Here is a 27,495-nt window from a genome sequence, read left to right on the forward strand (position 1 = left end):
TTCCCTGGAGGTGTTGCACGGTTACCATGCCAACCTACCTGACACAGTGCAACATGGAGAACCAGAGATAACCAAAGAATACACTGATGGAGAACAACAAGCAAAGAAGAGAAAAATTGACTCAGGCAAGCAGAAATATGTCTATTTTTTAAAAGTCATTATTTTTGGATATGCAATATTTTATTTCTTTTTCAAAAATATGAATATAGACATGCATAGAAACATAAATGTTCAAAAAAATACAGTACTTAATTATAGTTATGGGTGTATCATTTAAATTATGCTTACGATTATGTATTGTAATTTCTTTTCAAGTTGTTTCTAAGCATGTAAATGTGCTTGGTTTTTAGTTTTAAAAAAAATGAAATCAAGATCAAATCAAATGTGATATTATCACTAGCTATGCCCTCAGTAACTTAAATCCTTATTAGTTTATTGATCCAGGGAATTTTTCACTCTGTTTTAATCTGCAATAAGTGTTGGTATTAAGTACCTAATATTTTGAAGTCAGAGTTACGCTATACAATGTTCAGAGTAGTTGTTGTATGCAACATGTTGTTAGAAAGCAGGCAATTCGTGGTTGATTTTAAATGAATCTCGAAATTATTTTTTGAATTGGCATCATTGTTTCAGAGCGTAATGTTGGCCTCACTAAGCTGCTCTGCATCATTCATTTGTATTGTACCAAGTGTAGACCATGTATCCAACTCAGGCACCCAGCCTTTTACATGTGTACATGGAATCATGAGACCTCAAATGCAAAATGATTCCTTGAATTTCACCAAATAAACATATAGGTTTATTCAAATATGAACAATCTGTCCATCATAGAAATTACATAGCTGAATTCAGTAGATACTTTGAATAATTTAAAAAAAAAGAATAGACTTACATTGCTCCTTCACAATTATGTATCACTCCAATTACTTTACTTCTTACTCTAAAAGCAGTACATCATTGCACTGTTCCCTCTTTGATGAAGCAATGTGTAAGAGCAAAAGTCTTAATTGATTGGATTGCAGATGGTACTCATCAAGATTCAGCAGCAGGAGGAGCCTGCCTGGAGAGCCCACCAACCAGCAAAGCCTTACTGAAGTCACATGCATACCATCTTAGATCGGAGCTCCTGATTGGTCAGAATGAGCCCCAGAAGGCCGTGAGTGATGTTCTTCATAGCCTGTACTTCTTGCCAGGTAAATAAGCCAAACATATGATACTTGTCATCCATTGATGTGTGATTGTGTGTTAAAGTCATAATAGCACTGTGCACCATGCATTGTCCTTATCTTGTCCTTATCATTTAGATCTGATGATTTTTGTCTGTTGTAATTTAAATTTAATCACATTCACTATCTGGGGGGGGGGGGGGTTTCATCAATTTTATCAGCACTGACAAGTTGTCAGTCACTGACAATTTTAGCAAAATCCTTGGTTTTGATTGGCTGAGATGTTCTGGTCACTGACTGTTACCATGGTGATTGTCAGAGACTGACAACTTGTCAGTGCTGACAACTTTCATGAAACGGTACCCAGTTTAGAAAAGTAGGTCAACATTCAGACATACTGAACTATTACTTGTAAAGATTATCATGTCAGTAGTACACATTTATTTCTATAATTTTTTGTATGGCTTATGTATGACTTACACTGTATATGAATTTTTATGCATTTATTTCTTTATCTTTACAGTCATACATTCAGCTATTTATCTGTTCATTTATTTAGCACACCTATGTAAAATTGCTGATTTTTATTGAAGTAATTACCAGTATTCAATTACTGCCATTACACCTGCAGGGTAACTCATTCTCACTAATAATGGTGGTTTTCAATGTGGCCTGGTTAGACTAGCAAATGCAAACACAAACATGTGTGTATTATCTTTATGAATGATGCAGTATAGATATAACTGAAGTTCAGTTTCAAATTACTTATTAGAAAAACAAGAACAATCTCAGAGCAACATTTATACAGGACATGCGAGTACCATCTGTGAACTTCTAGCATATGGACATGTGTATGGCTTTCATCAGCCGATGTACTATTAATCATGTTTGCTGCCTTCACTCTCCACAGATAGTATAGCAGCTCTGAAGACCCATGCTCTACTGCTCGAGAGACTGGGGAGAAAGGCAGAGGCGGTCAAGGCGTGGGGGAGGCTGAAGACTGCCAAGGCCACCAAGGGTGCCTCACAACACTCCCTGTGGTAGCAGTAGCTGCAGGACACTTAGCCTTTTGTCAAGGCTTTGGGGCTGCAGCTTGGAAGTGAGATGAGGGAGCTTTAAATTCAGGACAGTAGGGCATACAGGACGGATAGTTAACCCACCATGCCCATCTTGCTCTGTCCTGAATTGTGACTGTTTCGATTTCTGAGGACTGGGATGCTTGTGTCTTGTCCACTGTACTGTGCAAGCTGTCACACAACTAAACCTAAACATACAGCAGCTAGCTGCTCCGTCCTGTTTGCAGACCGAACACGATTTCCACCAAGAACTGTCCTGAAAATCAACAGGAAGGAGGGAGGTTCGGTTTCATATGCAAAGATCAATTCTATGCTCTTTCTACTGTCCTCTATGCCAATTTGCCTGACATTGAGAGCTCACTATTAACGGCGTGGCATGGCATTGAATGGGTACACGTGTTCACCCGTTTTTGGCAATGCTCAGTGTGGCGAGTTAGTCTCGTTTGTCAGCCTCAATGCCTTGTTTAAAGGCTACAGGACACATTCAATGACATCAAGCCTTAAAAACTGTGGAACAGTTGAGATCTAGAGTGGTCTACAGGGGCGGATCCAGGAATTTTATAAAGGGGAGGCGCCTTCACAAAATGAAGGGGGATGCAAGCGCCCCCATTTTTTTCTTTTTATTTCTTTTGTTTTAACAAAACATAAAGAGGGGGCACGTGCCTGATGCACCCCCCTCTGGATCCGCCACTGGTCTAGTCTCCTCCTAAAATTTCTTTCTGTGCCTGTTGACTGTTGTGGCTCTTATTTACATTTATTTGTCATGATCTTCTTCTCTGACGTTTCCTGCTACTGCTACTATCAACCCCATGTTTGTGCCTTTGCCATGCTTCTAGACATGACCATTCACAGTATCCATAGGCCCCCAGTCATGAAGAACTCCCAGTATACCCTGGTGTGTATAGAACAAGGTATTCATCATCTCCAAGACACAAAGAGTACTTGATATTGAACATAAAAGATGTTCTGACACTGCAAATATTGAGCCGAAATAAATTTCAGAAAATTTGGTATGGCAAACAACTACAAATTATGAAGGATATAAAAAACAAATAATATGACAGAAGACACAAATGCAGTGGATCATAAGTAAAGATAATAAAGATAATATCTGATCTCACACAATAGGAGGTTAAGGCTTCTACCAACCTTTAGTAATTTTGCTGGCTAGCTTTCATCCACTCCTGTGGACTTCTTCAGGCCAAGTGGTTACACCATTTCTCTTGCACTTCCTGCGGGAATTGTTTCCTGATCATTGGACTGAAGATCAGTCCCCTACTGTTGAAAGTTTTCTGTGTCAGTATCTAATCTCAATGTTTAAGTATGAAACGTCTTTCTTGTAAAAATCCTTGATATGATTCATTGATAGGTTGTGATTATGTCTCATTCTCTAGGAAAATTTATCCACATGATCCGATTGATCAGACTTTGACATAGTAACAGTATAATTATGGAATACTGTATCTTCTTCATGATGACCCCAGCAAGAAATTATCTACCACTGTTCCCAGTAAAATCCCACGTTTCTGGTGTGTTGTACTCTGCAATGGCCTGAACTCACCAGTAACAATGCCATGGCTATCATAGACAGGATGCATTCAACATAAGAGATGGTGTACAGCTTGTAGTGAGTGCAGGTTGGGGTACCTTAAAAAGAACAAAAAATGATAAAGTCTTTGCAGGACATTCCTCATGCAAACTCTTAATAGACTTTGTAAAACTTGATGCAGACTACTGATGATGATTATTTGAAAGGTTCTGTCACAAATGCAAATCTAATGTTTGCCAAATATTTTGTTAACCTGGGACTACAAGTAGTGAGTAATTGAAGTAATTGTGTTTTGGCATGATAACTCATTTTCCAACCGAAGTTTTCAGTTAAAGAAGAAAAATTAAAGGATTATTGAGGATATTTATTAAGTATATGGCCCTACTTATCACTATTTCAATGGTTCTGTTTTCTGTATTCCCAAGTGGCATGCATTCTAGTGTTATATTCTCAATGTGATTCTTACAAAATATGTCCTTCAAAGGAATAGGTCAATGTGTTCAACTGGAGTGGTAAAAGAATATATGTAATCAAGTAAAATAACATTGCTTTCCAGAAAGATTAAACATGATTATATTTGTGATGTGTGAAAAAGAATTCCATGCATAATGTTATAGTTTCCTTGATTCTGTCATGTGCTGAGGCTGTAGCATTTACAGTGTATTCGTATTTGTAGAAGCTTCAATTTCAAGTTGCAAATGTCAGCACACAGCTTACAGAATGTATTGTTGATGTGAAATCAATATCATGCAAGGTCTTATTGCAGCTGTTATCTGTCTGTTACTGAGAGCTAGGTTGAGTTAGCACATGAAAGAGAGAGAGAAAGAGTGAGATATATATCTCACTGTGTATTTTATATATATATATATATATATGTATATATATATATATATATATATATATATATATATATATATATATATATATATGTATGTGAGGATACTTGTAGTCCGCGTGTTGGTACCAGTATAGAAAAGATGAAGAAGTAGAGTGGTAATGCATTTTGACAGTCCAACAGTTCTATTTATTCAGACCAAATTTTCGACGATACATTCGTCTTCCTCAGGGTCAACAATAATTCAACAATTATTGTTGACCCTGACGAAGACGAATGTATCGTCGAAAATTTGGTCTGAATAAATAGAACTGTTGGACTGTCAAAATGCATTACCACTCTATACTTCTTCATCTTTTATATATATATATATATATATATATATATATATATATATATATATACATATATATATATATATTATATAATTGCCTGATGATTGTGCCTCATGGAGGTTGCATGAAACTTCAAGTAGCAATAAATACGGATGAACCTGCAGTCAACCGCGTGAACTTGTTCCAATACTTATATATATATATATATATATATATATATATGCACATATATAATATATCTACACGTCGTGTGCTATATAACGGAAGGCATACAGACATAAATAAAGAGTGAGATATATGATATATATCAGAGTGAGATATCTAATATACCTGTATATCTACTATGTAATAGAAGACATATGTCTGTATGCCTTCTGTCATTGCAGATTGCTCCTTATGTGTATCAAACCAATGATTTCATGTTCATCCGACATTTGCTTTCAGAACTGAGAATAACCTGCCATTCCTTGAAATTATTTTTGATGCATTCATTAAATTTACAGCCATGTATACATGTGTGAATATACTATATGTGACATATGATATACACACAAAATTGAGACTCATAATTTGTCTAGACATATGCTATTTACTACAGTGCTGTATTGTGATGTGATGTGTTTTGGTTATAAAAGATATATGCCTTGTGCAAATGTGGTTTGTGTGATTGTGGGCTTTCATGAAAAAGGAATTCATTCAGGTGTGAATTGAGTTGGGAAATTATAAGTTCTGAATTGAAAGTCATGTGGGGGTGAAGGTTGATCAAAAGCCACATTTTGAAGTTGATATAAAAAGAAAGAGTGCACTCGAGAATATCAAATTTGACTTGTGGATGTGATGTGAGCTTGAGCAGTTAATGAAAAGAAAAGTAGCAAGGTTCAGGGGTCAAAGTTTATGGCTAAATTCTGATTGTTTTTGTGTGTTTTTTTTTCTAATTTTTTTTTTTGGATACTATCCAACACAGATCTGAAGACACATTGTAGAAAGTCAAATTTGATATATGGACTAACTATGATTGACAAATACAGATCTGACCAGATTGTTGCAAAATGTAGCTGCATGAGGCGTACTTGTAATTGTATCTTCCAAAAATTATAAGTGACTGTGATATTATTATGTAGACTGACTACTTGGTAGGCACCTACATATAGTTTAGACCAAGCGAAAAAAAAAAAGTAGTTTCTTGTCCTAACTTTTTGAAGAAAAGATATTAGGATGAGGACACCTTTTTTCATCTTATTTTGAAAAGTCCAATCCCCTGAACATCACTATTTGGGTAGTCAATTTTCAGTCATTTTTAAGTAGGCCTACAGCACGATATATAGGCTGGGCATGTGTTGAGGTTGAACAGCTGGCAACAGCAAAAGTCAACTGAAATTTCCTTAAAAAAAGAATAAACAAACGAAATTTTTGATGCGCCGAGATATAAAATTAAAAAAAAAAACAACAACGATGCCGACTGGACGAGAAACTTTTTTTTTAAAACTTGGCCTAGAGCGGGTGTCGTATATCATATAAGTGATGTACATGTTTTTCTTTGGATATGGTAATGTCTAGGCCTATAGTTTTGGTTGAGATGGGGGATTCACATTTTAGATTTTTGTGAGATGATGTTTCTGATTTGATAATCAGAAACCACATCTGAAATAATAAAGAGCATACAATTATCAACTGGTAGAATTCATTTATTTGATGAAAATCGCTTTTGAAATGGCTGAGATATCCAAAAACATAGTAAAACAAAGTGGTCCTAAAAAAGGTGTGTCCCACCTTTTATTAGGACCTCTTTGTTTTTGGATATCTCACCCATTTCAAACCAATTTTCACCAAATAAACTTTGAATTCATCTTAGTATTATATGCTCTCATATATTGCACAAGCTATATAATTCTCATTCATCTCCCGAAATAAAGAGATGTCGGAAACCTGAAGGTCCATACATATATAAAAGTACAGGCCTATGTATTGTATATATTTCAGAATTGTATGAGACCACAGTAACTTTTCTTAATAGTTGCTTGTTTCTGTAAAAATCTTAATCCTCGTCATACACTACCCCCTCTCCCCTGTTGCCGGGAGGCGTGTTTTTTTTAGACGGCACAGATTGGGGAAACTAAAAATTTATCGGGGACCCTATCCCTAAACCTAACCCTAATCCTAATCCTAACCCTAACCATCAAACCCTAACCCTAACCCTAACCCTAACCCTAACCCCAACCCCAACCCTAACCCTAACCCTAACCATAACCATAACCAAAAACCCTAACCCAACGTTTTTCCCATAGGTTTAACACGCGCCATGCCCCAATCTGTGCCGTCTTTTAAAAAAAAGCTGCCGTGGGGGGGGGGGGGGGGGGGAGGGGGAGGAGGGGTGATGGTGGAAACCTCCAGTAAACCTGGGGAGTTGGACACGTGTACGTGTACTGTGAATAGTTATTGCCGGAAATTTGGCTACAGAGGATCAGTGCTTGGGTTCTTCTCCCGCCGATATCTCTCGCAATTCGAGATTTCATTGCGTTGAGTACATAATTTTTTGGCTACTTTGTCTTCTCGATCACGCCGAAAGAAGTGCACTCCATGGCCCACAGCACGCGAACGTGCAATGCGTGTTAAAACGGCCATTTGGTTCGATAGGAACGTTGCCAAGAGAAGCCATCATGCTCCGGATTTTGACCGTACTTCTAGCATTATCTTTGGCTACAGCAGCTGAAGAGGCTTGCTACAGCTTTGGTGGAGGTCATGTCTATCCTGGAGAGACACCAAGATCTTCGGCTCACGCTGTTCACTGGAGTAAAGTTCAAAGTAAGTTTCCACCAGCTGTCTGATTTGACCTCGCTCACACAGCTAGCCCAGCTATGCCCAGCGCCTGCAGCTGCGTGCTTGCCCTTTGGTACGAGGCCGAGCCCGAGGTCTGCCTACCTACCGAGCCTCTCCTCCTCTGGGGACTGGTTGTTGTGAGTGGGGTAAATATCACGGACTGGTTGGGGCTGGCTGCATCTTCAGTTCACGGTCCACCTCCTCCCTAACCCTGGTTTGGCTGTACCAGCAGCTACAGTTCTTCACAATTCATGATAGCCGCCTAATTCTGCAATCAATGCTAGCAACCATTGTTTTACAGGCCTAGCATGCCTAGCGTTACGTTAGATCTATGCATTAAACAACAAAGGCCCAACAAAGTTGTAATTTTTATTTAACTTGACCGAAAGATCAAACGAGAGCCGATAAATAAAGTCAAAAGGGTATACATCATCATCATGATCACGATGATGATGGAAAAAACCTCCAAACAGACAGATTTTGTCTAAACTTAGTTACATACATCTTACACTACAGTTCAGTTGCCAATCAAAAGCCCAAAAATCAATGTGTTGATGGTTTTTGATTTGTACGTGCAGAGTCGCCAGAATACTGTAAAACGTGTAACGGGTAACAGTAACAGGTGTAACGGTTAGGCTTAATGTTAGTAGTAATGTTAATGTTTGACCGAAAGATCGGTCTGTATCTGGTCGTCGGGGATATGCTGCGCGGAGCTCAGACTGCGTCTGCCTGGCTTCATGGATCCCCTCAAGGAGAGCGATAACCTCAAAAAAACAAAAATGAAATAAAAGACTCCTCCGGACAGACAGATCTTTCTGTCTAGTATGTTACTGTGAGTGTTGTTAGGCATTGCCATTGCACATAATCAGTAGGTTGTAGAACCGTAGTATTATGCACTTGTCAATGTAATGACTCACCCCATTACCCCCGGACATGGGTGCGTCATTTCCTCGTTTGGTCCGTCAAATTTGTGACCCAGGTGTTCGTCATTTTACCAGCTTTGTCCGTCAAATTTTTGACCGAGGGGTGCGTCAAAATCCCATCATTGTCGGTCAAAATTTTGACCGAGGGGTGCGTCATGGTACGTCACTTGGCTATGGAAAATAACACGCATTTTTGCACGCTACCGGCCCCGGATACACGTACCGCGAGTGAAATTACAGTGAGCGCTTTCCCGCGGCAAATGAAAATCAAAGTCGGGAAGCGTTTTGGAATAAGAGGAAAAAATGCTTGCCAGAATCTGGCAAGCAAAGAATTTAAAAGCCACCCTTTCTCCTTACATTTTCCCTCCAACAAACCCATGAAATCATGCATACTCAATCTCAAACCAGGGACTGTTCAGCGATGTAACAACTTCATTCAATCTTTCCTGTCGAAACGGCAGCAGAAGAACTGCTTGCCGCATGCCATTTTCTGCTCGCGGGATAGCCCGACCAGCTGGCCAGACGCGCGCGCGACGCTGTTAGCTGTGCGAATCTCTACGTACCGCGACTTGGCTGTAGTTACGCAGTACTCGAGCGGGAATATGAATGCCGTAGCGTGGTGTGTACCTACCTGCGCTGCAGCAGTATGCATCCACCGCACTAGCAATGGCCGCGCACATACAGCGCATTCTGCACACATGTGATTGTCATGTATGGATTGCATACACAGAATACATACTACTGTACGGAATATCGTAGCAGCAGCGTGATGTACGGTGAATGACAATACGGTGCTTACATGGTAAGGGAAACTTGCCGAAACTTTTACAAATTATGTGTACGAACCAAAAGAAAATGAAATTGCTTGAATAAAACGTATGCAAAAATCGTTTCAGTATTTACGGGGGTGCGTCAAATGTACCGAGGATGTCCGTCAAAAAAGTGACCGAGGTGTGCGTCACTTTCAACGTGTTGTCCGTCAAAAAAGTGACTGTGGTGTTCGTCACTTGCAGCGTTATGTCCGTCAAAAAAGTGACTGTGGTGTCCGTCAAAAACCCCGTGTGGTCAGTCAAAAAATGACCATGACGCACCCATGTCCGGGGGTAGTGGGGTGCGTCATTACATTGACAAGTGCATTATTAGAAAATTAATGTTAATTGTAAAGTTACCACTTTAAGGACGTTCCTCAGTTAAAGTGAAATCCATGTCATTTTCTTGAAACTTTCCATACCGTAACTTTGACCCATCCGAAGCCCAAATATGTAAATAAAACCATAGGTTCATGTGCTTGTTTTTCTTCTACGGGACTTTGAAGAATATGACTAATCTGCCGTCCTGTACCAAAATGATAGCGTTGTCATGATCAAGACCATGATTGGCAACAAAATCTGCAATGACAAACTTATATCCCCATAATTCTTTCAAAATCCACGTTATTTTCTCCAAATTTGCAAGAATTGCAGAAAAGGGTACCCAAAATGAGGAAAAGGTTTTAAAGTTAGGGTTTACGCTCTCATTCTTCAGCAAGCAGCGCCCTCACGCGGCAGAAAACACCAAAATCTCTCAAATCCTTCTCATCGACGTTTTCTGTTAGGGGTGAGCAAAAGGACAACGTTCATAAAACTTATGCTGTACATTCAAAACCCATGTCAATTTCACGAAACTTTACCAAATTGTAGACAGAGGCTTACTTATTCCAGAAAAACAATCAAAAGTGGGGGTTCATGTGCTCGTTTTTGTGCTAGCAGCGCCCCTATGCGACGTATATCATCGTAAGTCCCCAAAATCTGGTCAGGAACCTATGCAGGGATGCCCTGACAGGGTGGGTTCATAAAACTTATGCTGTACATTCAAAACCCATGTCAAATTCATGAAAATTGACCAAATTGTAGAAAAAGGCTCACTTATACCAGAAAAACAATCAAAAGTTGGGGTTCATGTGCTCATTTTTGTGCTAGCAGCGCCCCCATGCGACATATACTATAGTACGACCCCAAAATCTGGTCAGGAACTTACGCATGGACGCCCTGGCAGGGTGGGTTCATAAATCTCATGCTGTACATTCAAAACCCATGTCATTTTCACGAAACTGCACCAAATTGTAGAAAAGGGCTATCTTATTCCAGAAAAACCATGAAAAGTGGGGGTTCATGTGCTCGTTTTTGTGCTAGCAGCGCCCCCATGCGACATATACCAACGTAAGACCCCCAAATCTGGTCAGGAACCTAAGGGTCGCCCTGACAGGGTGGGTTCATAAATCTCATGCTGTACATTCAAAACCCATGTCAATTTCACGAAATTTCACCAAATTGTAGAAGAAGACTTACTTATTCCAGAAAAATAATTAAAAGTGGGGGTTCAGGAGCTCGTTTTTTTGCTAGCAGCGCCCTCATGCGACATATACTATAGTACGACCCCAAAATCTGGTTAGGAACCTATCCAAAGTCGCCCTAACAGGGTGGGTTCAAAAATCTCATGCTGTACATTCAAAACCCATGTCATTTTCACGAAACTTGGCCAAATCATAGAAGAAGGCTTACTTATTCCAGAAAAATAATTAAAAGTTGGGGTTCATGTTTTTCGTTTTGTGATAGCAGCGCCCTCATGCGACATATATCATCGTAAGTCCCCAAAATCTGGTCAGGAACCTATGCAGGGATGCCCTGACAAGATGAGTTCATTAGGCTTATGCTGTTCATTCAAAACCCATGTCAATTTCACCAAACTTGTCCAAATTGTAGACGAAGGCTTACTAATTCCAGAAAAATAATTGAAAGGTGGGGTTCGTGTGCTCGTTTTTGTGCTAGCAGCGCCCCCATGCGACATATATCATCGTAAGTCCCCAAAATCTGGTCAAGAACCTATGCAGGGATACCCTGACAAGTGGGTTCATAAAACTTATGCTAGCTGTTCATTCAAAGCCCATGTCATTTTCACGAAACTTTGCCAAATTATAGAAGAAGGATTACTAATTCCAGAAAAACAATAACAAGTGGGGGTTCATGTCCTAATTTTTGTGCTGGCAGCATCCCCAGATGATAGAAATCACCTCACCGGACCCCAAAATCTGGTTATAAACCTCTCGTGGGTGTCCTGATTATAGGTGGGGTTCGTGAATGTCATGCTGTACATTCAAAACCCATGTCATTTTTACGAAACTTTATCAAATTGTAGAAGAAGGGTTACTTAATGCAGAACAATTGTAAAAATGGGGGGTTCATGTGCTCGTTTTAGTGCTGGCAGAGCCTCCTTGCGACAGAAATCATCGTAAGACCCCCAAATCTGGTCAGGAACCAATGCAGGGATATACCCTGCTAGGATGCATGAATCTCATGCGGTTCACTCGAAACCCCATTTTCTTTAAAAAAAACACACACAAACAAACAAAAATCATGTCACAATTGCAGTGATATGGTGAAAAATATTCAGAAAGAAAGGTCCATGTGCGTTTTTGTTATCATTTCACTTCCACAGCCATAATGATATTATGTGGATGCAAGCGTGGAAAACTCCATATTATTGACATGCACGCTTGTTTGTTTGTTTTACCCACTTGCTGTAACCATGTACAAAAAGTGATAATGGAGGAAGAAGAATAAATAAATATAAGGAAATGGGAGTTTTGGCATTAGTCTGACGATCCTCCAAATGAAAAACAAATCTTAATACAATGACGTTGATTGTAGATTGCATGTGTTGGCTGTTGCAGTGGTTGGTAAAGTGCGTGTTGTAAGCTATGGAGATGTACCTCCCCCCCCCCCCCAAAAAAAAAAAAATAATAATAATAATAATATTTTGATTCTCCTTTTGTTACACCAGATTTGGTAATAAAAAAATAATATATGAATGGTGAAAGTGATGAATAGTCTTGTTTGATAACACTTTCATGACCTTGTATTTTGTAACCAAAAATATAAAAAAACAATATTTTGTATTACTAGTAATGACAAGTTTAGATCTAATTTAGATTTTAACAGAGATACTCAGATTGTTTTAGCTGCTAGACCTAAAGATGAAATGTGTGTGTCATATGCTTGTTTTGTTATTGTTGTTATTGTTGTTGTTGTTGTTGTTGTTGTTTTAAGTATGAAAGTATTAAGTATGAAGTATGAAAATAAAATGAATGAATTGAATTGAATTAACACCTAGTCCAATAGACTAGTGAGCCTTAGACCCCGACTAGGACCTATAGGCCCTTGGTACCTTAGCACTCGACTTTACCATGTTGATGACCGGATAATGAACTTCATGTCACAAAACAGATCTATGGATTGAAAATGGAAACAGCTCTGTTCCACTTCCAAGCTTCGCGATTCCGTCAGTGTTGTGCTATGGAATGACCATGTATATGCGGCTCGGACCGCTGAACTTTGCGTAGTATGTACAGATTGTAACGCGTACAGTCGGCACGCGAGCCGAGCGAGGCCGCCCAGCGCGGCTGCCCGGCGCGGCCGCGGTGGGGAGCTGTCGGGTATCCGTACGTACACGTACCACACTCTAGCTCGATCTACTAGCAGCTGCTCAGCTCAGCTAGCTCAGCTCATCACTCGTGCGTGCGCTTCTACGCTCTTTGTTACGTCACTGACACCTGCGCAGCTAGGATGCGCACAAACTCAACTGAGGAACGTCCTTAAATAATCAGATAGCGTTTATGCAACAGGACAGGGCTCATGCCATGCCATGTCCAGTTTTTATGCCTCCGCCACGAAGTGGTGCCGGAGGCATTATGTTTTCGGGTTGTCCGTCCGTCCATCCGTCCGTCCGTCTGTCCGTCCTTCCGTCCATCCATCCGTCGTAGCGTCCGTCCTTCCGTCCGTCCGTCTTTCCGTCCGTCCGTAATGAATTTTGTGGACAAGGTAACTATCAAAAGCTGTTGAGGTATCCTAATGAAACTTGGCATGTATGTGTATTAGGGGGTGAAGTTGTGCCTATCAACTTTTGGGTGCACGTGCTCAAGGTCAAAGGTCAAAAGGTCAAGGTCAAATACATAAAATTTCACTATTTCCACCATATCTATGCAATGCCTGAAGATATTTTCTTGAAACTTAGTGTATGCATGTATTACCCAATTTAGATTCTCTGGTGAAAGTTTGGGTCATGAGGTCAAAGGTCAAAGGTCAAAAGGTCGAGTAAAAGTATTAAAACTTCTTTTTTTTCTCTGTAAATTGGAAAATTGTTCAAGGTATCTTCATGGAACATAGTATATATACATGTACTGACTGGCAGTGATTATCTAGAGAATGTAGGGTTCATGGGGTCAAAGGTCAGGGGTCAAAGGTCAAGTGCAACACTTCAAAATTTTACTATTTCCCTCATGTTCATGCAATGCCAGCAGGATTAGTATTTTTTTTTTTACATTGGTGTATGCATGTGTAACCTCATAGAAATTCTCTGGAGAGTTTTTTTTTCTTTTTCTTTTTTATTGCCTCAAAGGTCAAAAGGTCAAAGATCAAGTGAAAGTGCTGAACTAACTTTTTCCTCCATATCTCGGAAGTGGCTCAATTTATCGTGAAACTTACTGCATATCTATGCATGTTCTACCTGAAAGTGATTATCTTATGAATTTTAGGGTCAAAGGCCAGATGAACATGGTAACAATTTACTATTCAGTACAGAAATTGCACTTTTTCTCCATACCGGTACCATGAAAATTACTCAATGCATAAATGTATGAATGGGTCAAAGTCAAGTTAAAGTCCTTAAATCCCCAAATACATGCTCTCCTATTCATCCAATTAAACCAAGGTCAAGGAAGGTGAACATTCAACACATTTGTGACAAACTTGTCATTTCAATATTTTGCCAGTTTTGTGAAAATGTAATCACACATTGTCCACATTACATCTAGACCTATTAGGAGAATCATGCATTATGGCGGAGGCATAACAGTCGCCATAGCGACATTTCTAGTTATAGCTAACTTAGTGAAGTTACAGCTGATGGGTCAGAGGAGAGCATTTGATCAACTGTTGATTGAAAACATTTATTCCCTGCAACCTGCAATACTTGGCAGGGTGTGGGCGGTGCAGTGCATCTATATTACATCATGTACTTGATAGAAAAGGCATGAAAAGTTGTAACTGAATTTGCAGAACCACTCAGTCTAATGCAACCGTAATAGAAACTTTGCTTAACTGTCATTGAGATGGTAAACATGGCGTGGCAGTATGGGATGTATCTGAAACACCTGAGTAATGAATAACAATATATATGAATTATAATGTAAAGCCAAATATGATTTGCAATATTTCATGATGAATTGCAGTAGGTACAGACCTACATCGTACTTGCATCTCTTGGATGATATAGAAAAAATCTCTTGGATGATATAGAAAAAGTGTTGACCGACTTTCTACTGAATACCAGTTTCATGCGTGACTTTGCAATCATGGCAGACCTCTAACTGATATTATTTTATTCATGTGCTTGATTCTTTTAATCAGGGATTTTACTTTTTTCTATCTCTTTAACTGTTACTTGTTATGCTTTCTCACCTGTGTTGTGTCCTGCAGTTTCAAAGCCAGCACCCGCCTTTGAAGGGACAGCAGTCATAAATGGAGAGTTCAAGGCCATGAAATTGTCTGACTTTGTTGGAAAATACTTGGTTCTCGTCTTCTACCCACTGGACTTGTAAGAGACAGTTGTTGAAATTATTGCATGTTTGTGGAGGGGGGGGGGGGGATGAGGGGAGATGTGGTGATGTCATTGCTGTTCAAGTCCAGTAATAACTGCTGGTGGTATGGGAAAATGGGCATGGAAAATACTTTTCACTTGTTCCGACTCCGAGGCAAGACTCTTAATAGATGCATGAAAGCAGTATCACTTTTTTTTTCTTTTTTTCTTTTTTTCTTTTTTTTTTGTTGTTGTTGATAAGGCATCAGATAGCTATGCAAGTTTGCACAATATAAAAGTTAGTATAATCACCTTATATATTTGATATGCGTTCATTTTCCTCAATGCTGCCATGTGCAATATACCACTTTCTGCCTGACCTGTATCAAAAGCTCTTTTGCTGTAGTAATCGCAAGCAAAGCAAGTAGCTCTGAGAGCAATCACATGATGGGATTAAGTCAAGCTACCAGCTAGAGGCAAGCCCCAAGAAGAATATTATTGGAGACTTGTCAATTTTTTTTAGGTCATGCCTTTGGATAACTGAATTTTGCTACTCGGTCAGCAAAAATCACTCAATTCCTAGAGGCCTACCACGGGGCATTATTCTGGCAAATCTAGCAATGCCATTGTCAAACTGACCATCTTCAAATATTTGATAGGATTTTTAAGCATCCTCCAAATGCATGAACAATAATGATTTGCAGATCTCAAAAGGCCCATGCGCTGATGCCCTGACCTTCAGCTTGCTTTTCTTGCAAGTACTTGTGCTAACAACAGTGTGAGAGCCTTGAACAAAGACTACTTTCCATCCATCAATCTCGTGTAAACACATATGCCACATTTTGATGACCAGTTTTAATTGTAAACCAAATTTACCTGCATTTTTAGTTATGATTTTCTGCTTTCTTCATCTCTCTCCCTTTCCCTTTCCCAGTACCTTTGTGTGTCCAACAGAAATCATCGCCTTCAGCGATCGGATTGAAGAGTTCCGAACCATCAACACAGAAGTCGTTGCAATCTCAGTTGATTCTCAGTTCACACATCTTGCATGGTAAGATGTCAAAAATAATCCCAGCATTCCAATGATATATTATCATCTGTAGTTACAGAGTGTAGTTTGCTGGAGTAGCTCTCCTGGTTCAAAGGTTTCTATGACTGTGAAAGCTATATCCAGATCTCACCATGCTCACATTAATCTACATTGTCCTATGGATGCTTATACTGCCGCATGTAATCTGAAATCATAACTGTATAGCTGTATAGAAGAATTTGATCTTTATAAGCTCAGGGTTTGATATTATCATTTAAATTAACCTTGGATGGTTTTGCCATGAAATGAACCTTGCTGTTTGGTGTCAAGAGGAAACTTGACCCACTGGTACCCAATACTCGCCAGGATTTATCAAGCTCTCAGTAAGTTTGCTATGTACTCAAGATGTTATGTGATGCACCTTCATAATATGGTTAATTACTGTATACGCCAAATATTTTGTGAACTTCAATTTTTTTATTGAATTTTGCGAGTTGGGTGCTATTCTAAAATTTAAAGACACTCAAAAATATTGACTGATCCCTACATGAACGTGACGTGCACACATACACAGTTTCTCCATTCAGTACTGTACTCCCAGATCTTGAATTCAACCACTCGCGAAATCGTGAAGAAGTTCCGATTTGCACAAAATTTAGACTTGCGAAATATATGTTGTATACAGTAGTATGCACAATGTACCGTTTGAGTGTTTGCTTGTGTGTGTTTGGTAATATGCAGGATCAATACTCCAAGAACACAAGGAGGTCTTGGACCTATCCAGTTACCCATCTTATCAGACCTGACCCACCAAATCTCAAAGGACTATGGCGTTCTACTGGAAGATCTTGGACACACTCTCAGGTACCTGCTGTTTTCACACAGTCTCCGTTTCCATTAAACAAATTCCTACAAAATTGTCAGAAAGTATGAGGCCCTCGCTTGAGTGCACATTGTGGCTAGTATGAGAAATGAATTCTGTAGTGCCTGATATGAATAGATAGATAATACTGACAGGCCTCAAATTTCATCAGAATTAAGTCAAGGCCACTTTTTTTGAGGGGGCACAAATCTACTCAAGGGAGCACAAATTAGCAATGAAATGTTATGGCCATAAATGGTTTGATTTTGAAAGGGGCATTCCGACCAGTAGCGGCAAATTGCCAGTTGCCGCTGGGTATTTCGAGCACTGCATACATCCATAAATGGATGTACTCCAGTTACAGTGCACAAGGTATATGAAAGTTTTGTTACAATAAAGCAAAAACTGAGGCCCAAAATTATTATCTACACATTTTAGAGTGTATCTGTACACAGAAATTTAGTTTTCTGACATTGTAGGTTATTGTACTGGTAATATCCCTATGAAATATAAGAGTGCAACGTTACTCACATACAGAGACACGACATTTTTTAAAACAGGAATAAAACAACAGTAGGTATTGATTGAAACTCGACACCCTTTCAGGCCAGCCAGGCCAGGCTGCCATGAAACTTCAAAGCACATTCCGACAGCTGGCTGGCAAAACCACAAGGCAAAGGAATTTGCGCGCGCGTGTAGATTGCTATGATTAGTCTGTGACAGACAGTTCATGACCTCCAAGAATGCGCCAGTACACGCGGTTTCTTCTGTTGATTGGTCTCTCTCTCTCTCCACCCCTCCCCATTCCCCAGTCTGGCACACCTTGGCATCGTGGGATTTTTCTTTTTTCTTGGTGAACTTGGAGTTCACTCTTTACTACTCTATCTGAATATGCGCTGCCTAGCTAGTACATACTCGCGGCCGCTGCGCTGCAGAGGCAGTCGGGACGGTAAAAGCCGGTCGGGCGTACATTTACGTACACGTCGTCTCGTATCTCGGAAAGATACTTTGAGTTTGAATCAGATATATCGGGACGCGAGTGAACTGAAGGTATGATATTTGAGATCAGGAAAGTTGTTCAAGCTTATTAAAGAGACTTTGAAAAAGGGCATATCATACGTCATAAATAATAACTTTCATTCTAAAAGGGCACCACGGCCCCAAGAAAAAGGGCACATTTTTTTTGGCCGTAACTTTGATCAAAAAACAAAAGGCATTGCGGCCAACGAGAGGGGCACCGACGGCCATGGCCGTCGGTGGCCGTCGGTTAATTCGAGGCCTGCAGAGATATAGCAATATATAAAGAGACATAGAGCAATCTCTAAAATGCCAAAAATTACATGCGCCTTGATCTAAGAGTAGTCTTCTGGCGTTATCGACTGCATTCGATTGCGTAGTTTGATAATTTTCTGTACGATCAGTGTACTACGATACTCTCAAAACGCGCAAACGCACGCAAATGTCCACATACGCAGCTAGGTTGGTGCTACTGCGCCCCGTTGGGCCACTGACCAGGCAGCCGCGGCAGCCTCTACTCGTGCGGATGCATAAGGCTCGATGAGGCGATACCAATAGACAGTATTCGATATGGCTGTGTGAAGACGGAGGCGAACGAAGGAAAACGTGCACACGCCGATGGTCTACGCGCGGCTACTATTTTCAGATCTGGCTACTATTGCAGCGCGCTCTCTAGTGTGTGCTGATTATTAAAATTAGTATTTCACAGTATGGGACATTTTTTGTGATGGGATAGAATTTTCTCTAGAGTTCTTAGGACATGCTCTCACAACTCTCAAATTTAAATTTTAGGGGAGAGATTCCCTTTAAGTATTACCTTATATGTTCAGCCAAGGAGTAATAACTCCTTGGTCCAGCTATAAAGAAATTTCGATATAACAATAGAAAACTGCTAGTTCTGAGGATTTCGCTATATCTGGATAAAAGAGATGGGGAAATTGATTGATAGGCCCCTATATGGCAATTTTATTGACAGTCTACAAAATCTTTGATGTAGATGGCTTTCACTAACCAACAGCATCATTGAAATCCATACTTCTCTTGACAGGGGGCTGTTTATCATTGACGACAAGGGAGTGCTGAGGCAAATTACCATGAACGATCTGCCCGTGGGCCGATCCGTGGACGAGACTTTGCGGCTGGTGCAAGCCTTCCAGTACACTGATAAGCACGGAGAGGTTTGTCCAGCAGGCTGGAAACCTGGAAGTGATACGGTGAGTCCAGACGCAAGTTCTTTTTGAGTCTCAGAAGTTGATGAGCAATTTGTTCAGCCATGCATTTCATTACTATTATCTGTATCTGTCTTCTTGATAACATGCTGGTTGAGTCGTCAGTAAACCATGCAATGCTGACGTCTGTTGACTGTGCTAGAATTATTCTGTTCAGTCCCTCAGGATGAATACTAATTACAGACCTCATTGGGATATGGCATACGATACAAATATCATTACGTTTTGTTTTGCTTCAAGTACTCGTTTCATCTTGCCATACTGTTGACAATCAAGTCACAGCTCACGTTCTAAAAAAAATGATAGTGTTATTACTCTATTATAAGCCACTTTATAACGTTAAAAGTGACATCAACTGTTTTAAAAACAAACCATGCATTACTTACTCTTTTTCTCTTTGACTGCTGATGGAAAGGAATTTTTATCACATTTTATACATCAAAAAGTCAATATCAAGCCTACATGTATTTTAATGTAGCAGTATGATGTGGCTTGACTTGAAAAAAAAAGTATGAAATACAACTCATCATGTTTCTGTATGTGCGTTTTCTTTCAGATTATACCCAACCCAGAAGATAAGCTTAAATACTTCGCAAAACAGCAGTCGGGAGGCAGTGCATAGCAACACTCATTGGAAGGAGACCGTTCGCTGGGACATCTTTTTTTCAGTGCTTCTTTCAATCTGTTTCCACACCTCACTTAATCTTGGGTTTTCATTGTCTATCCTGTGAAGATTTGTGACTTTACAATCTTCCCAACAGAAATAAATTTCAAGTTTTCATTCCAATTTAGTAGTGTTCATTCTGTGTCTTGATTGCATCGTGCTGCTGTGATTATACAATGATTTCAGCAAATTGCATTTCATTGGATCTCATTGATCTTTATTAGAGGAAAGGGTATGATATTGATGTATGTTAAATACCAGCTGAGCACATATATCATTTCAAGAGCACCTGTTTTATAGTGTACCTATGGCAACTATGTATGGATCCAAGCTGGGTAGGAGGAAGATCAATCATGCATAGTTACATTAAAGAACATATACCCACCTATTTATAGAACACTAATGAGCGTAATCTAATAGAAACCCCCCCCCCCCCCATTCCTTCACAACCCCACCCGTCTATCTCCAGCTCCACCCATCCGCTTTACTCCAACCCCCTCCATCGACCCCACACTAGCCCTAGCTCCACCCTCTCCACTCCAACCCCACCCTCTCCACTCCAACCCCATCCTCTCCACTCCAACCCCACCCAGCACTCCACTCCAGCCCTACCCTCCTACTCTACTCCACTCCAACCCCCAACCCCCTCCCCCCCCCCACCCACTTTACTCCAACAACCCCGTCCATCTACTCCACACTAACAGCAGCTCCACCTTCTCCACTCCAACCTCACCCTCACTCTTCACTCCAACCCCAAACCCACCGAGTCTGTTCTAACCCTCTCTGTCCACTCCACACTAACCTCAAATTCCGCCCCTCCACTCCAACCCCACCCTCCAACTCCACTCCAATCCTAACCCCATCCTTCCACCCACTCCACACTTATCCACACTAGTTCCACCTACTCCACCCCAACCCAACCCTACTTTTATTTCATCTCCAGCCACACCCACTCCTATAACCCTTGCCCCACAACCTCATCTACCCCAACTCCACCCAATCCAGGTCCATCCACATGTAGCCCCATCCTTTCTGACCACGTCCACTTACCGGTATATTAATCTTATCGCAAGTGCTGCAAAATAGTTATGAAAACAATTGATTTAGTAGTAGTTCATGTTGAAGCTTTCCCAGTAGAAGAATTTTGAATGATGAAGAAACTGTCATTATTTTTCTATCTATGGGCAAATGTAAATGCCACACTTCTTTTCAAACCTCCCAACAGTGGTTGTTCTGTGAAAATTGTTGAAATGTGTCGCTTGAAATAGAAGATATCAATTTGTATACACAACATTTTCTATGTGGAGTCGGGTGGTTTGCCTTCTTCAATATTTTATTCATGTTCTTAGATGCAGAAGTTTGCTCTTTTCTTGTGTCCTGAAGAACTTCTGAAAGTGCATAGTTATTAAAAGCAATAAGCACACCAATGATGTGATGCATCTTTTCGATGTATTGACCATATATTTTCTTAGACCTATAAAGTATGGGTTTTAGTTACTAACAAGTGTTAGGTCATACCATTGCTGCTACTTGAAAAAGACTCTATCTCCTAATAGTGAGGTATTCTTCATGAATTTTGCCTTTGCTGGAAAATTACCTCCTTCATACCAGATATGGGACATTACAATTACCATACAGGACATAAACCTTGCCATCATAAAAATTCACACTGCTGTTACAAATCTGCATTTGACATTGGTGTCTATGAGCAATCCCACTTCACTTTGGTAAGCTCACAAGATGTGCTGTTAACCTTGAGATCAAAACTGCAATGCTTTACTTTCCTCTGAACCTTAAGATTGTCAAGAATGTAACCTCTGTCTATCATCTATCTCATGAAGTAAGCTGCACTAGCTGACATAATTTAGTGCACTAATAGCTAACAATTAGCTTTTAAGAAAGAATAAAATTATAATTATGATAATACACAAAATGTTGTGGCGCTCAGTGTGGTACAGTCGAAAGAATATGTAGAAGTTGCTGTTGCAGTATCCTTTTTCTGTAGAATTTATCTTTTAGTTTGTAGCTTTATGAGTAGTAATTGTGTTGATTCCCATTCTCTGTGCAATGAATTCCTCACCATGCTTCTCTAAGAAAGAAAGTGAAAAAAAAAAATCTGTGCTACGGCTGCAAACATAGTCCAGTTCAACGCTGAACTTTCCATCAGATGGTGATTTGGAGAAATCTCCCTCTAACCATGAACTGATTGACTTGCAAGAGGTTGTGTTTCAATACAACTGTACTTAGAGATAAGTTTATACATGTACAAGTTTAATATTGTTTGTCACATAGTGACTAATTATACTGGAATTTTATGACAATGTTTACAAGCAAGTGCTTTGCATTATGTTGGTGCATGGCTGCAGCAACTGGTCAAACCTTTCAATGTTTATTGGTGTCTGTTATAATCACAATAATTTGAAATCCTGACAGATGCTATGGTAGATAATAGTATATCATATACAGTTGTAGATGCATCTTGTAGTCATAGTGCGGTAATAGTCGTACACGATACAGGTTTTGTGGCTTGAAAGTCTGTAATACCTTGCTTTATTTCATGCACAAACAGCAACAACAAAACTTTTCAACATTTTTCTACTTCTTTAATGTGCAGTTTATATTCTACATGAAACTTTTCCAACAGTTTGAGGAGCTGAATAAACCTTGGGTAATGCCTCCAAGTTCATGGTGGTAGTTTGGTCTGATCACCAAATCATCTTTCACAGTGCCTGGTAAATATGTGTATTTTGCATACATGAAGAGAAAAAGAAAAAATGTTTCACCATGAAAAGGATATTTTAAGTCTGTTATGAAGCAAATGTGAAGCATTTTGCAAAGCAAACATGTAGTAAGAAATGAACAAATTCAAATGTGAGTGGGTCCTACCATGGTCTTCCATGGAAATAAGTACTGTATGTCACTCGTGGGGATGTTGCCTGCAAAAAATTGTGTGTCCAGTTTATACAGTGCACTCCCGTTATAACGAAATGCTCGGGACCGGCCATTTTCTTTCGTTATAACTAAATTTCGTTATAACCGAACAAATACAATATATAACAAAAACAAGGTAACCACCACGCATATAACATATGTCTGTTGAATACTCATCATACACTGGAAAGCTATGTGAAATGGGATGGTACCTTTTTAATTTCGTTTGGATATTACATTTAAAAGAGAGCATAAAGTTGTTTTTGTCACACAATAAGTCGTATAGAAAATAATAGTTTAGGATTCCGTTACAGTTCGCTATTCCAAAGATTCGTTTCTTACTAAAGTTTGTTACTCCGAAAGACTCTTTGTTCTGAAGTTTCGCCATTCCTGGGAATCCAAAGGTTTGTTCATTATTTTGAAGCTTCGCTCTTCCGACGATTCGTTATTCCGAAAGTTCATAATTTAGATATAAATATATTGTTCGTTTTCTGAAGGCTCGTTGATCGGAAAATGAAATGAGTTTCGTCATTCCGAAGATTTGTAAATGAAAAAAATGAGAATGGTTCACTGTTCCGAAGGTTTTTTAATCCGACAATGAAATAAGGTTTGTTATTCTGAAGAAGGTTTGTAGATTTAAAAAAAAAAAATGAGAAAGGTTAGTTATTTTGTAGGTTCGGTTATCTTAAAACGATTATGAAGTTTGCGATTCCAAAGTTTTGTTACTGGACACACCTTTTTCACCTTTGGATTAACGAAACTTTTTTTAAAAGTTCCGATTAACGAAAGTTTAGATCCCATCATTTTCTGACAAACGAACCGTCGTAATAAGAACCATATCTCATTGACGGTTTAACGAACTTTAGTAATAACGAACTGTTTGAATAACGGCAAAAGGTTCGTAATAATTAACCCTATTTCATTTCCGAACCAACGGACATTTAGGTGTATAAGAATCTGTGTGTTTTATAATAAAGTTCCTTCAAAACAATAAAACGAACCTTGTTTAATTTCAGATTATTGTATTACAATAATGCAAGTCCCCCTCAGATATATGCAGGACACAAGGAGCGCACATGTACACAGTGATGTGAAGCGTTCACCCATACAGAGACGCTATAAATGCTTGTTCCGCTACGTATTTTCGGAAGCGATTCGAATTTCGTTAAAACGGAGCACATTTCTTTTGTTTTTCTTTGTCAGTGGTGCTCAGAAAGATTTCGTTATAACCGTGTTCGTTATAAGCGAATTTTGTACCATAGACTTCAATGGAGATAATTTTGGGACCAGAAGTTTTACTTCGTTATAACAAATTTCGTTATAACCGTGTTCATTATAACGGGAGTCCACTATATTAGTGTCTTGTTGATAAAAAAAAAGATGCATTTTCCTGAAAGGACTATTACCTCTTTCTATTGAGGTTTATCAGTGATTTCATATGTTTGCACAATACCATAGCAGCACAAGTCAGAATTCACAGCATAAGACTCCCAAGAAATAGTGAAGTTTTGTTAATCCCCCCCCCCCCCCCACCCCCAAGCAAAGAAACAAACAAACATGGTTAAAACAAATCACATTGTAGAGTTGTGGAAATCCTGTAACCAGGGCAAGTAGTTTGAATAGCTGACACTTTGTTACATGATTCATTTACATTGTCATTCTTGTGGTTGCTTCTTGTTGTTTCTTCTTCTTCTTCTTTTCTTATGGCATCCAATGTCATTCAGAATTCTGCTGATTTGATTACTTTTGTTGCCCTATTTGCCTTTATTTTACAAGATTTACATTGACTTTCTCATTGGAAGATGGGGCTCTTTGTTAATTCAAAGCCAGTATGTAGTTTGTTACTTCAATTAATGTATTTCATTGTAAAGACAGGAATAGGCCAATGCAATACATAGTTCTAAGTACTAGTGATTTGAAATAATGCATGTGCGTTGAAAATCTTGTGTAGTAGATGAACATGTGTCAGTAGTCTCTCTCACAGAGGTTTGTTTGCATTTTTGCCTCTGCTCTGCTGATGTGGAGTGTAAGTTTATTGACTGTTTATTCAGTGAGCTGAAGACTACAGTATTTGGAAAAGAATGACTTAAAAATGCACACCACACTGCCTCTACTAATACGCTGTATCAATACCAGTTTGGTGTATGCTTACGAGAGAACACGACCCCAACTGTGAAACAGTCTTGGCTATCTGCTTCATGGCTGTTTTGTGTTTGTTTAAGTATGTTTTGTTTTGTTTTGTTTTGTTTTTCCCCCAGATGTGTAAGTTCATTTTGTGTATGTAAATCCTTTGTAGCTACAGGTTCTTCAACTCCAATGAGTTAAAAGGATAAATGATTCCTTAAATGTGCTTGATGTTCACCATGCAAATGTATTTTGAGTGCTTACAAGGCATTATCAACTGAATAGGGGCAGAATAGTCAGGAAATCTGTAATGTTTTCTCTTCCATACTTGTCTTTAAAAAATGCACCTTGTCAAGTTAGATGAGAGATACTAGGCATTTTTTGAGTGTAAATTTCTCCATCAGGTTCACATACCATCCATGTAGATTATATATTGCACTTTGATCAGTCTCTCTAATTCTTTGTCAGTTTCTTATTTAACCTGACGTGTGTTAGCTGTCTGAATTCTTCAATTTCTAATAATAAAAACAGATTAAATGTACCAAATGTGTGATGTATGTTGATTTCTGTGTTGTACCGCTTACTTCTGTATGAAAGCAAAGTTTGCATTAGAAAAAAAAAAAACAGTTAGCAGAAAAAAAGGGTGTGAATTGTATCTGACATTTTTTTACATATGTCCCATCCTTCCCAGGAGCTAAGCCATATTTCAGGAGCAACTACTAGAAAATATGAGGTGTGAACTCTATAGAAGCATGCACAAATGAAGAGATTCATTTGGTTTATTGCCACTTGGTCTAATATCAGATGGTGTACTTCCCAGTTCGTCTTTAAAACACAACTACAGCTTAACTCATTTGGTCTACTATCAATTTCCTCTGATGCCTGTTTGGTCTAATCCTCACTTGGTCTAATGTCCAGTTTGGCTAATTATTGTTTCGTCTAATGACCAGATGGCCTAATTGCAATTTTGACTCCTTGGAATTTTTCTTTCCATTTTGTTTAATAAACTGTGGGTATTAGATGAAATGGGCATAGCCCATCTGGAAGTAGACTAACTGGCAATGAGGCTCAGTGGCAATTGGACTAAATGGTCATTAGACAAACTGGTTGTAGACTAAATGGGATTAGACCATGTGAGTTGAGACTAACAGGCTATTAGATGAAGTAGGAGTAGACCAAGTGATAGATCACCATTCATTTGGATGGATATCCCACCTGGGGACATATACTGTAAAAGTGGAAATTTTCGCGGTGTTGAAATATCCGCGCATTTCGCGCAACCCGAAACTAGCGCGAAAATAAAAGCACGCGAATATTTTTGCTTGCCATATGTTCCAGTAGTCGATGTCTTGATTCAGCGGAATTAAAAACACGCGAAACTCTTCCCAGCTCGCCCAGCGCGAAAAATTAGTCACGCGAAAATATCCACTTTTACATTACATACATTGCACCCTATCATTCTACATTGTACACATTAACTTGCTAATTTGAGGGGTCAAATGACACAATTTCAATTAAAGCTATGTGATCAAAAGGGTCTATCTAAACCTCACTACACTTGAATCGCACACCACATGAACATAATAATGACATGGAGGTGAGTCAGAACGGTGATGTAACAAACAAAAAATACACACAGCTTCTTGCGCATGGATAGACCAGGAGGTCAAACTTTATTTTCCCTTCATGAAAGCTAAGACAGCAGAAAATACCTTCTAGGAAATGACTCAAAATGTGACAAAAGGGGATTCAATCCATTGGTCAAGCACTCACACATGACGATTCAGTGGTGTCCACATGTGTACAAAGTCCCGACTGATGATGTGTGCTGATTAGCTGTAAACACATACTTGGACATCACTGACCCTAAAGATGATCAAGTGACCAGCAAAATGGGGACAGATCTTGTTAACATTTGATATGACATACATGTACACCTCTCGTCAGATCCTATTGCATCAACAGAGTCAAAACACAGCCAAGGCTTCCAAGCAGAAAAAGCCAGCCAACACACAGCTAGATAAAGCGTATCCACTGATAATGGTAATAGTAATACACTATACATGCAGGGAATAATTTTCCTGGTATCGCATCGTAATTTGCTATGCATTTTTACAACGCTGCTACACAAACTAACTTTTGTGTAGCAGTTTCCTTCCATAGAAGTGTACAGGATAACATTTGAAATATTGTTCATCAGCTGAAATTGCTAATCAAATTTGAGTTGGAAAATTATTCCCTAGCATGTAATATATTAGCGTAACAATCTGTCTGGACATCTAATGGACAAGACTAGTCTTGTTAATATACTATGGAACACATCCT

At 39.2% G+C, this 27,495-nt stretch overlaps 1 protein-coding gene across 1 annotated transcript; it reads left to right on the plus strand.

The window, feature by feature from the left end:
- Positions 1-7,584: 7,584 nt before the first annotated feature.
- Positions 7,585-20,399, plus strand: LOC139730605 (peroxiredoxin-4-like). The gene is made up of 6 exons (XM_071641464.1): positions 7,585-7,763; positions 15,214-15,331; positions 16,248-16,364; positions 17,085-17,207; positions 19,271-19,436; positions 20,008-20,399. The coding sequence occupies exons 1-6, from the start codon at positions 7,619-7,621 to the stop codon at positions 20,071-20,073; spliced, it is 735 nt and encodes a 244-aa protein (XP_071497565.1). The 5' UTR covers positions 7,585-7,618; the 3' UTR covers positions 20,074-20,399.
- Positions 20,400-27,495: the final 7,096 nt, after the last annotated feature.

This window comes from Diadema antillarum, unplaced genomic scaffold (assembly GCF_040938485.1).
Source record: "Diadema antillarum isolate AM-2024a unplaced genomic scaffold, OU_Dant_1.0 scf00000022, whole genome shotgun sequence".
Classification (NCBI taxonomy): domain Eukaryota; kingdom Metazoa; phylum Echinodermata; class Echinoidea; order Diadematoida; family Diadematidae; genus Diadema; species Diadema antillarum.